The sequence below is a fragment of the Poecilia latipinna genome, unplaced genomic scaffold, assembly GCF_001443285.1.
Source record: "Poecilia latipinna isolate Pla-1442-1.1 unplaced genomic scaffold, P_latipinna-1.0 Scaffold112, whole genome shotgun sequence".
NCBI lineage: Eukaryota > Metazoa > Chordata > Actinopteri > Cyprinodontiformes > Poeciliidae > Poecilia > Poecilia latipinna.
In genome coordinates, this window is record NW_015112728.1 from 214,712 (window position 1) to 226,405 (window position 11,694).

General features: G+C 42.8%; 1 protein-coding gene across 3 annotated transcripts in view; it reads right to left on the minus strand.

Moving 5' to 3' along the window:
• The window catches only part of meis2a (Meis homeobox 2a), a 72,162-nt gene that overhangs the window by 27,251 nt on the left and 33,217 nt on the right, over positions 1-11,694 (minus strand). For 2 of the 3 annotated variants that reach the window (XM_015028007.1, XM_015028009.1), the window contains exon 8: positions 394-539. In XM_015028007.1, the coding sequence (XP_014883493.1) occupies positions 394-539 (146 nt within the window). The remainder of the gene's footprint in view (positions 1-393; positions 540-11,694) is intronic. The other variant, XM_015028008.1, reaches the window with a different exon arrangement.

Genomic DNA, 11,694 nt, shown 5'->3' on the forward strand with positions numbered 1-11,694 from the left:
TGGACATATGAATTCAGTTTTGAAGCCAAATGTATTATATTTGATTTTTTTCCCTTGGTTTATTGTTTGTAGTTGTAAACTATGACATTAATAATGTTAGGTTATTACTGGAGCTGTGGTGCCTGATAGAAGACGGAAGGTGCCCAAATGAAACTCTGTTCAGGACCCCAAACAAACTTGGCTAGCTCTTATGACAGGCAGAGCTGAGCTAAGTAAACAGTCCAGAGTGATGAGATTGACCTGGTCAGTGTGGCCCTCTGACAGGAAGCTGAAATCAACCTTTCACTTGCTCAAACAGCAGCTACCGATGACCAATATGTGCGTGTGCTATTTCCTAGGGCAAGTTTCTGCAGAGGTTGTTTTGAGGCAAGTGTCGCTCTAAGAAAGGCTTACCGTGAGGTGCTGGAACAGCCACGCCCTCATGATGTTTGTGGCCACCTTGGGGAAAATGCCACGCTTTTTCTGCCTCTTCTTATCCTTGTCTGGATCATCGTCGTCTCCTGTGCCGGGCGATGCAACGCTGTTGTCTAAGCCATCTCCTGGGCAGAAACCAAACCCGGGGTTAAATAACATCTCAAACCACATCACAGGATGAAACACAGAAAAAAAAAATACAGTCAAAGCTGAGTTTAAGGTTTGTGATGGATGGATAAACGGACAAATACCACAGATTGGAATTCAAAACTGGTGCGCTAAGGCTGAAAGATTTGGTGCAAGCAAAGCTGGTGTTGTGTTGTGAAGGTAAGGCGGTAGGCGGATTAGGATGGCCTTAGATGAAGGCCTGCATGGAGGCTGCAGGGTTTACACAGAGCTGCTCCATACCCCAGAGCACGAGACAGGGGAATGAGGGTTAATGGCTCAAATGTTATGGTTGGGCACTGAAACTTTGTGTTCTTCATCCCACTTCTCTAGTAGGAAGGGGAAATAAAAAGAAATGAACAAGGAGCTTTCAAATACAGTGGAGACTAGGACTCATGTCATTAATTCAATTAAATTTGCATGCTTGACTTAACACAGAGCATTTTTTTTCCCCATCCTTTGAAGAGAGCCAAAGGGGACAGAATGGAGTTATGCAGATGTGTACAGTAAAAAAAAAAAATAGAAAAAAGAAAAGGATTCATGAATTTACAGCATCCAGTTGATCTGCGTGAGCACTGATTCGTGATTTGAGGGGGTTCATTGTTGCAGTTCGATGCACATAATGGACTCATCCTATTCTTCCCCCCCTCCCCACCCCAAAACTCCCCCCTCTTTCCCTCCAATCTAGCCATGAGATTAGCATGACAGGCCAGTGCCGGCTATGCCTGCATTAATGTCCATCAGCGTTTGATTTCTTGGCAAAAACATGGACACACGCCTCCTTCAAACTTAAGTTTCCATCTTTGTCCCTTGCCTTTTTCTTGTTCCTCTACCCTGGCATTAATTGTGCATTAGCAAAAATGATTTACTTTTAACAGTCATGGTTATTTTTTTCTTGCCCCCGGGCACGAATGCCTTGAAAGCCTTCCTTGAGGGCATCTAAATTATGTATCTGAAAAACTCCTCCACTAAGGAAGCGAAGGACCCTGACATTCTCAAAATTCAGACGCACATGTCCTCCTGTTTTTGGCGAGGCATCAATCACAGCCACCTATACAAGCCTTAATCTCACATAAATATTTCAGCTAATAACATTAAAAAGGGGGAAAAGAAAAAGGATCCGACTGGTGGTGTAATCAAATGCAAAATAAATGAAGAACACAAGGCCAGCAGGGGCCTGCACTTCTTAAAAACTTTTTTGTCTTTCCTTATGTTTTCCCCAACTCCTTCCACTTCTCAGTCAGTGCTGTGTTTTTCTTTGCACATCACTGGCTTGGAGCCACAAGGAACAGATAAACAAAGAAGTGCCGACGAGAAGCTAAAGAAGCAACCACCCTCCTGAAGGACATATGGGAATGGGGACACAGACGAGGGGTGTTGTAATTGTAGAATGGGCATTCATTAGCGGCAAATGCTATAAATCCCAGGCTAAGTACGAATCCTTGTTCAGGAAAGCCTAAAACAATAAACGTTGGTCCCTACCCTGACTGTGAGGGGCTTCCTGAGAAATGCGACCCAGACGGAAGCTGAGTCCAACTCCCCCAGTTTGCTCCGAAACTTACAATAAAAACACAACCAGTGAGCTGTGAATTTCAACCACCCCGCCTTTGTTTCTTTGCTTTTGAGCTTCGCTGAATAATGTTTATGCTCCGTTCGGTGTTTGTTTGTACGGCACCGGGTTTTGTGTTGATTTTTGAGCTACTCTCCAAATCCCTCTCCCGCTGTGAGCAGTCAGGCTCATCCAATAGAGCCGCACAGTGGCCAAAAGGCTGGCAGATTAATTTTATTGACGTTTCCATTTTCACTGCAATGTGATAGCCTTCCCCCTGGCCAGGGCCGGTGCGACCCGTGCGTATTTACAGACTGACCTGTCACTTCATTACCCAGCATGCTTGCTGCCTCCTGCTCTAGCCCACGAGGATGAAACCAGACTCCCCCTGCGTTTCTGCCCCTCTCCGTCTTACACCGATATTGGAGTGTGTCTACAGATCCGACTTCTACAGCGGCAAGTCTGTGTACAACTTCAATGGCTGTCTTTGAATCTGTTTATGCACCGACACTTTTTACTTCGTCGCAAGAATAAAGAAGAACAAAGTGTGGACAGAAAATAAGAAAAGAGAAAGAAACAAAGGGGAAAAGAAAAAAAGGAGAAGCATGAAGAATAAAGGAGGAGTAGAAATAGAATAAAGAAGATCCAACTTGCTCAACCTCATTACATCTGAAGGAGAGCTGGTGCTTTGCATCCACCCCCACTCCTTTCTTATGAGCGAGAGAAGGAACGCTGCAGGGCAAATTGTCCCAAACGCTAATGGCTTCTGACTGTTCCCTGGCAACTCTGCCATTCTAACCTGCGTGGATGTGCACTCTGAGAAAAAAAAAAAAATTGGGTAAGGAAAAAAAAAAAAAGTACAGGGCAGAGCAGAGGGAAGCGTCCCATCATCTGGCCATGTGACACAGATGGGGGTTGGCTATTAGGAGGCAGTCGAAAGGCCTAAGGGAGCCGAGGTGCTGGAGTGTAGCCCCAGGCACTTTTGGAAAAGCAGCGCCCTTGGAGACGAGAAAAAAAAAAAAAAAAGATAGCAGTACACCCCCACCCACCCACTTTCCCCTCTTCTCTTTCTTCCCCTCAACCTTTTCTCCTTCCTCCTTCTCCCTCACTCCATCAAGAGCTTGACTTAAAGTGTTTGCAATGAAAGTTTCTTTGCATATTTTCATACGCGCAGGGACTGCGAAAGTGTAATCAGGCAAACACGGAAGACAATGACCGGACGCAATGAGGGTAAGAGAGAATGAATGAGCACGCTGGCAAACAAACAAGCCCAAGTCCAAGAGCACATTATACGCTCACATACATTCCCTCTCTCATCACCAGTGGGTGGTTATTAAAAATGCATTCAGATATATCTCCTTGTGAGTAAATTGGTCTCAGGGCTGAGCTCATTATCGGGCTGAGAAAGGACTGTAAACACATTGCAACTCTGCTTATCTAATGTTGGTACGTTCGAGGTCCCTTTAGGAAATGTTGTGCAAAAAAAATAAATAAATAAAATAAGCAGAGTACAAAGCGTCCCACGGTCTTCGCCGAGACTATACGGGGGACTTCTGGGAGGCTGTAATGGCACCAGAGCCAATGTTTCATGTTCAGGAGGTAACGTCCCACCGGGGAAGCCGCCATGGTTAGGTTAACCATAGAAATATTGTGCATATGACCACAAGTAAGAAATATTACCACCCATGAAAACCACACTTAAACTTAGCTATGGTTAGCAATGAAGAAACTCGAGGTCCGTTGGGGAGCTGGCTGGCGAATTTACAATCAACCTGGTTGGGAATTCCTACTTCCTGTCAATGAACGAGTCATCTGCTGACAAACAATTTTGGCTGCAGAAGTTGGTAGTGAGGGGAGAAAACAAAAAAAGTTAGGCATTTCAGTATCGGTGAGGTCTTCTGAACATGGAGTCAGAGGGAGCAAAGACCCGACAATAATCTTCAACAGGGAGGACAGCGAATAACAGAAACCTTCAAACTTTACAGCAAAGTTGAAGAACTTCATCCTTCTGAAGAGTCCAACTCTATCCGACATAGAACATCTGCAGGACTTTGGAAATCTCACTTAAAATAAGACTCTATTTGCCCCACCTGTTTAACTGCAGAGCTTAATAATACCGTCTCCTCTCTCTCACACAGATTGTGAGCCCAGTGTACAGAATTATTGATTGTTATGATAGAAAAGCTTCTTAAGAGTCATTATTAAGTAGAATAAATAATGAACAATGTAACAACCTATCACAACAGTAAATAACAAATGTTATTTATTCTGGAGGTTATTTTAGAAAAATCTATATTGATATGTGGTGCACAACTTTATACTGTGTTGTGGAAAAAAAGGCTAAATCAGTAAGGTATCGTGTGTCTCATAAGGCAGTCAATGACCTGCACTGTATTTTTTTTTTTTTTTTACTTTGGTTGTATTTGTACAGGTGGCTCTGTTACATAATCTGTAGGATTTCACTGTACTTATAGACTTTAGTGGTGCATAAAGGGACAGTCCCCCTTCTTGCGAGAAGTAATTGTTTCATTTCATTTTTATGAAAGCTCGATTTTCGAAACATCCAGAAAGCATAAAATTGCGCCTTGTTATTCTTTCACAGATCAGAGCTTTACAAAGTTGGTAGTTTGAAGTTGGAAAACCTGCTGGATAGATATTGTTTATGTTTTTTTTTTTTTATGTTATACTTAAAAAGCTCACTGCTCCAATGTAGTGAAGCCAAAGTGTACAAGCGACGGCTTACTAAATCTGCTGCTAAAGTTACTAATTATAACACCTCTTCAGCCATGACCCTAGTCAGACCAGACTAGTCAGGCACGTTCAGCCAATCAAGAAGAGAAAATTCACAAAGATAGCTAGAGCAAAACACGAGTAAGATGGAGAAGCAGAGGCTATAAGAGCTATTTTGAATTCTCTACCTTAGCACAGTATTCTGACCCGTCCCTCCACCCTCCTATTACACCACCTCCATCCCTGCAGGCTTGGCCGTGGAGAATGAGGAGAAAAGAAGAAGGGGGATTTAGAGCCTCCCTTTTCCCTCTTTTTCTCTTCAACTTTTCAGCCAACATAAGCGGCGTTTAGCACATTCAGTCCCCCCAAATGGCAACGAATGAGGGAAGCAGTGGGGGCTTCTCTTTTGTCCGTCTGGTTACCCCTTTTATTTACTCTGGATTTACGGAGGGGTCTTTGCCGACTCTGGGACCACATGCTTTTGACACATGCACAATCTCCTTCCCGTACACACACACGCACAAATGCGAAGAGGCTCTTTTCACCCTGGCGGAACAGCTAGCCCTCTGTTGCTCCATGGTGACTGAGGATTACCATCCTTCTTGCTACAACCACATGCTAGCAATATGCTTCGTCTTCATGCAAAAAGACCCTAATCCCTTTACTGATAAAACATACTTGACCATCCGGTTTTTTTTGTGTTTTTTTTTTTAATTCAAGTAAGCCATCAGGACATTTTTGTTTCTCTGTGTGAACGCGCCATATGGTTTGCAGCACTCGCTCAGATCCATACAGTAGAGGAGGGCTCTAAACGGAACAGTCTCAGTGTGCACGGCACCACTGCAGCCTGCGTTTTACGCTGATTATTTCCTGATCTGTGCTTAAACAAGCAGCAGCCCCCTTTGCACTGGACCATAAAACAACAGCTTAGTAAACAGCAAGCATGCTGACAAATTGGTGGCGCTCAGGCCGGAGTCATTAACAGCCTTAAAACCTGTCAGAGCAATTACAACAAACTCTCTCCCTCAGCAAGTCCGCCCGCCAAACTCAGATGTTGCTGCCCGCCTCTCGTCTGCCACCCCCACCTTTTGCCACAGGGACACATGGCTGAAGGTGAAAGAGAAACATAACCCTCCTTTCTACATTCTTTTTTTTTCTATATCTCCAAAAGCATCCCAGAGAAATAAAGACAAGCATCTATGTGAAACACAGCTGTACCTGAATCCCAAGGACTGAAACTCAGAGATTCATCCCGCATGAGAGGTAATGTCGGGTTGTCTCACCCCCTCCCTCACCCCTCCCCCCCAAAAAAGCACATCATTAAGTGTACCCTTAAATGAAGTGGAATAAGAGCTTTTAATTAGATGTTGTTTTCCGTGTGTGGGGAAGTGAGGCAGTCAAGCAGTAAGAAAGGCGCGGAGGGAAGGACGAAGTGAAATGTGTGTGTTTGCGTGTGTGTGTGTAGGGGTGCTCATCAGCTCTTGTACAGTACCTCCCTTCTCTGCCCCTTTCTCTAAGCCCACTAAACCTGCCATCGGCCAGATATCTCTATGTCATCCCTGGAATGTTGGAGATAACTATCGCCTCTACACCAATACGAGGCCTCTCTCTTCTCACAGGCGCAGCGCTGACCCCACTGAGCACATCCCTGCCATGGAGGGTGAGGTAGAAGAACTGCAGGGAGGGGGCGGGAGAGGGAACAGAGGGAAGGATGAAGGGTGTAGAGTTGGAGGTAAAACATGTTTTTAACAAGCAGTTAGGCTATTTTACCTTATAACCCAAAATATGGGCTGGAGTGAAGCCACCCTCCTCTTTCAGCTTCTCCCCTGGAGCCAAAGAGGAGTATTGGGTCCAGAAGTAAGAGGGAGGCAGGGAGGGGGGGGGGGGTTTAGGATTTTTTTTTTTTTTTTTACCAGGGTCATTGACTGTGCCTCTCTTAATCTTTTTTATATGCTCAAACTCTGCCAAGAGCCTAAAATATCCCTCCAATTAACCTACAATAGCAACGTCATAATTTTCAAGCTTTGGTTGTGTTTCTGTGGATCCGTGTTTTCTACAACTTTCCTGCAGTTCTTTGAATATGTGAAACTCATAAAAGCATCTCTACCAGCTTTGCACATTGTCACATTAAAATCGTTTGCCAAATTTTCTTTGCAAAACAAAAGAAGCTCAATACCTTTGGATAAAGAGCACTGATTATTTAAAAGTCTTCCCAAAGATTCTCATTTAGATTTGGGGCTAGACTTTGACACATAGCAGGTCTTCGAGATGCTGTTTCTAGTCTAATATTCTCTAAACCAATACAGAACAGCAGCATCAACACTGAGACTAAATTGCACAGAGTGTAGTGACTAATTAGGTGACTTTTGGGTTTTATTTTTGAGTATTAGAGTAAAGGGGTGCGACTACAAATTCTGCTCCACACTTTTGCTTTTTATTTCTACAAACTTCACTACACAAATGTGGATATGTATAATAATAACATCTCTAGGAAGGGGACTTGCCATCCATTAGGATATTTATTTGAGAAGCAAAATAGTTGGAAGGAGAAGAGCTGGAATAAAGATGTATAAAAGAAAAGAGGCAGGCTGTCGCAGATGTCAGGACCCAATTTGCATGAATGGCAAAGGGCTAAATTGCAGGGGTTGGGGGAGCTACTATCCAACCCCTAACTCTGCTTTTTTTTTGGCAGGGGGACTAAAAGGGAGTTTTGATGCCCATGACTGCCCCTCACTCAGAAGACAGGGATCAGTGGCTAATGAAGGGCTTTGGGTCTCCACCAGACATTTCACACTTTCTGCCTCCCTGACAACTCCACCCTTCTCTCTCTAATCTCTAAACAGAAGCTGCTGCTCCGTCCTTACATTTGAAATCAAATTGAGCTAATTTCTTTCTTATATATATATATATATATATATATATATATATATATATATATATATAAAAATTCACAAACCTGCACATATAAAATTGCAAACCAAGACTTTCTGAGTCTTTTTAAAATAGCACAATAAAGATTTTTCACAGTGGGGTAACCAGCATTTCGGCCAAACTTTCTATATAATTCATAATTGTTACAAAAAAAAAAAAAAAAAAAAGACAGAGCTTGGAATACCAAGAGGAGTATGTATAAGTCAGAAGGTTTGATGCTATGTTAAATACTAAAGAATAGGTATTTCCCTAAAGTAATGTGGTCTCTGTTAATTTGAAACAAGTGTGATTATTAGTAAAACAAGCTGTTCCCAAGCTTGTGTCTTTGACTAACTCGCTCTGGCTCCAAGAAAATCGACAAGTTGCTCAGCTTTGGAATGATAATGTCCTGAAAACTGGGAATCAAGAAATGAGATGGCGCAAAAGAAAACAAAGAGATTTGCAGAGGCATCATACAGATCTCTCTGTAAGTGATCAGAGATGTCAACTATAGTGATGCTTTACCTTCACTTACGGGCCAAAACTTGGACCTCACTCGTAAAATAATGAATAGAGATCCATTAAAACTCCTAACAGACACATGATGGACAAGCTACTGAGCTAAAATGAGACCAAAGATAGAATTTTATGCAAAAGTCTGGGACAGGGACAATAAATCTGATCAATGGAGCAATACACGATGTCATCCTGCAGGAAAAAGCTAGTAGCTCTGATTTTGTGATCCACAAAAGCAACGAGTGTTTATGGTGTTGTATGATCTGAAAAGTCGTGATTCTCTGACTTCAGTGGCAATTAAAGGAGAAGAAATACGTTTCTTTTATAAAGAGAGCAAAAACCAAATTAAGTCAGACTTCTGATAGACTTGTGACAGACAGTACCATTAAAAACAAAATTAGCAGGTACCACGTAAAACGTTGTGGTTGAAAGAGTAAATGAAATAAAAGGTTTATAAATCAACAAGTCAACCATCAGATTGTAGCCTCTGCTCAGCAGCCCTCTCATCAGCCAAATGCCATAGGTTTTTTTTTTTTTCCTCCCCGCTCTTTTTTTTTTTTTTTTCCACACAAATGTCCTGGAGGCAGGGAACAAAGCGAGCAGAACTGATTACTGCACTGTTGCTCCGCTCCGCCAGTCTAAACTCTGTTTGGCTTCCTAATGAGCTCACTAAAAACCCAATTCATCACCCATAACCCCTTCTCAACCTGCCTTGAAATCCTCCATTATGGAAAGTCAAGGACAGTCGGTTTACAGGCTTTGGGTTGGGGTCAGGGGCTGCGAAGGGTGCATGGCAGTGGCTGTGACAACAGTTCAGACGAGGTTACTTTGACACAAGGCGTACTCATGTGCCATGTGAAGAAACGTGCTTCTTCTTCTACTTTTGTCCTAAAAATCCATTGATGTTTGTAGTCTCCTGCAAAGGATTCACATCCCCTTTAGCATGCTACGTTTTTGTTTTGCAACCACAACCTTCAAAGTGTTTTGGGGGGGTGGATTTATGTAATAAAACACAAAGTAGATCAAAAATGTGAAATAATAGACTCTGGAAACACTGAATCAGTCATTTGTATCATCAGTTTGGATATCTAGAGACTTAAATTAGTGTATATTTTATTTTGCGAAATAAAATAGACATGCATGGACTATATGCTTGCTTACGGTTGCTGTATGCAAAATGTGAACCTACCTAGTCTCAATTCCTGTGCAAGCTCTTAGTAATTCTCTCATTAATACCCTCTTTCCAGAATCTTATCAACCATAATAAGCTGTCCAGATCCTATTAAATGAAGCATCTCATAGGAAGATGCCACCGTTGAGTTTCATCATAGCGTGAAGGCAGTGTTGGTCATTTGTCACAGTGTTTTGCATGCAGGCTAAGTAGTTAAACTCAACAGAGCACCTTTCTACTTGTTTGCTGCATCCCCTTCCTGGCTTGTGGCAAACTGTTATTGAGATTTTTTTATTTATTTATTTTTTTTTATGGTGATATACTTTCTCAAGGCTCTGCAAGGCATAAATGTTCTTGAATTATTTACTCAAGCATGCCGAGTTGATCAGAAAGAGTTGGCCTGAGTTCCCCTATCTTTTATAACCTTGCCTCATTTTGCAAAACCAGCAGTGTCCCAGTCTGAGCGGAGGAATGTCCGGTTTGATGATTGCAGCAGCGGGAATGTCCCCCGATCAAGTCAGCTTTCGCACCAGAGATTTCAGGTTTAATACCCTTTCGTCCCTTTCCTGCAAAGACAGGAATGTGGAGGGAATGTAGGAGGGTGGGGAGCAAGTCCTTTAGAGAGAGGGGGAAAAAAAAAAGGAGATGCGTAATGCAGGCAGAGCATGGAAGGTGTATCGGCAACAGTAAAGAAGGTGGAAAAAGAGCTCAGAAACCAAAGTCTGTTGGCTGGTTGGAGGGAGGGAGGGGTCAGAAACCGAGAGAAGAAGGAGGCGGAGGACAACATAGGGTTGGAGTAAACTCCCACTGTTCCTCATTACATGGAGCTGAAATGATCCTCCTGACACCTGGGCTGTAACCAAGAGATTACAGAATTGATGAATCCTTGGTTTAAAATGCAGCTGTTTTATTCTGCTTTAGTAATTAATTCTTTTTCCAATAATGTATTGATTAAGCGTAGCCCCTGATAAAGTTCAAACTGAGAGAGATCCCTCCAGGGGCTTTGGGTTGGCCCGCTCCAGAGAGTCAATGAAAACTTCCTCCCTTCACCTGCATCTATCTCTCTCTGTCAGTGCAGTTTACCCTCATAAATTAGTCAGATCAGTGAGGAGCTGATACTCTCTGCACTCTTGCTGATATAGTTCCCTGTTATTTTGAAGCAATCATGTCCACACAAATGCAGATGTGCTTTCTGACAAGTCCATCACACACACACGCACACACACAACTCGTGGAAAACATTAAAAGGACGAGCCGAAAGGAGAAGGAGTTCAAATGCATTCATTTACCTAAACAGTTTTTTTTTTTTTTTTGTTCCTTTGCTCTCCTCCTTGTTCTCATCCTGAGCCTAGGAGGGAATTACGGCATGCAGAACGAGAGCATCTCATTTCACAAAACTGCTCTTTCATTCTTTTTATCACTGTATTTTTCCTAACAGTTGTGAATAACAGCCTGATCAACAGAGGGTAGAGTACATATCTCCTGGGAGCCAACTAGCAGAGAAATCAGATCCAGCTTTATACGAGAGTCTGCTGCCCGCGTCTTGTCGAGACCCCTCACCTACAGGCTTCTTTACAAGTCTATAACCGGGGACCACTGTCCTCCACAGGGCCTTGACATAAATTCACTCATTCTTATAGGAAGCAGACACATTTGCTACGGCTCCGTGATGCAACATCCGTACGGAAACAACCATGCAAGCAAATACAGTTCCATTTCCTAACAACGGTAGCAAATGGGATTTTCTCTCGGTATAAAATAAAATGGACTACTCTGACACATCATTAATACGTAGTGACAAATAACCGGTGACCCAACGAAGAGGAAGGAGTCAGTTAAAAGCCTTTTTCAATATTAAAACCTAATAAAAAAGTGAATGAATTATGAAGGAAGAAGGGGAAAAAATATAATTAGAAGGTGGAAGTAGAGCTTAATACGTTTACTCGGGACTATTTCCTTTCGTTAATGGGACAGCAGCGAGCAAATAGGCGGTTTTCACCAGGCCGGTATTGACTGTCTGCCCCGCTCCGTAAGGTAAATCCAGCAGGTCATTTCATTAGGGCCCAATTCCATGGGACTAATTTTGATCTGAGGCGCTCGACAGCTGCTGGCATGTAGAAATTGCAATCAGTGGGATCGGATGAGTAGGAGCCGATTGCTCCCCACGAAAAGTACTAGGTGTCATAGATATATATCTACAGATGTGCACATTTTTTGACAATCCTGATTAAAGGTGTAA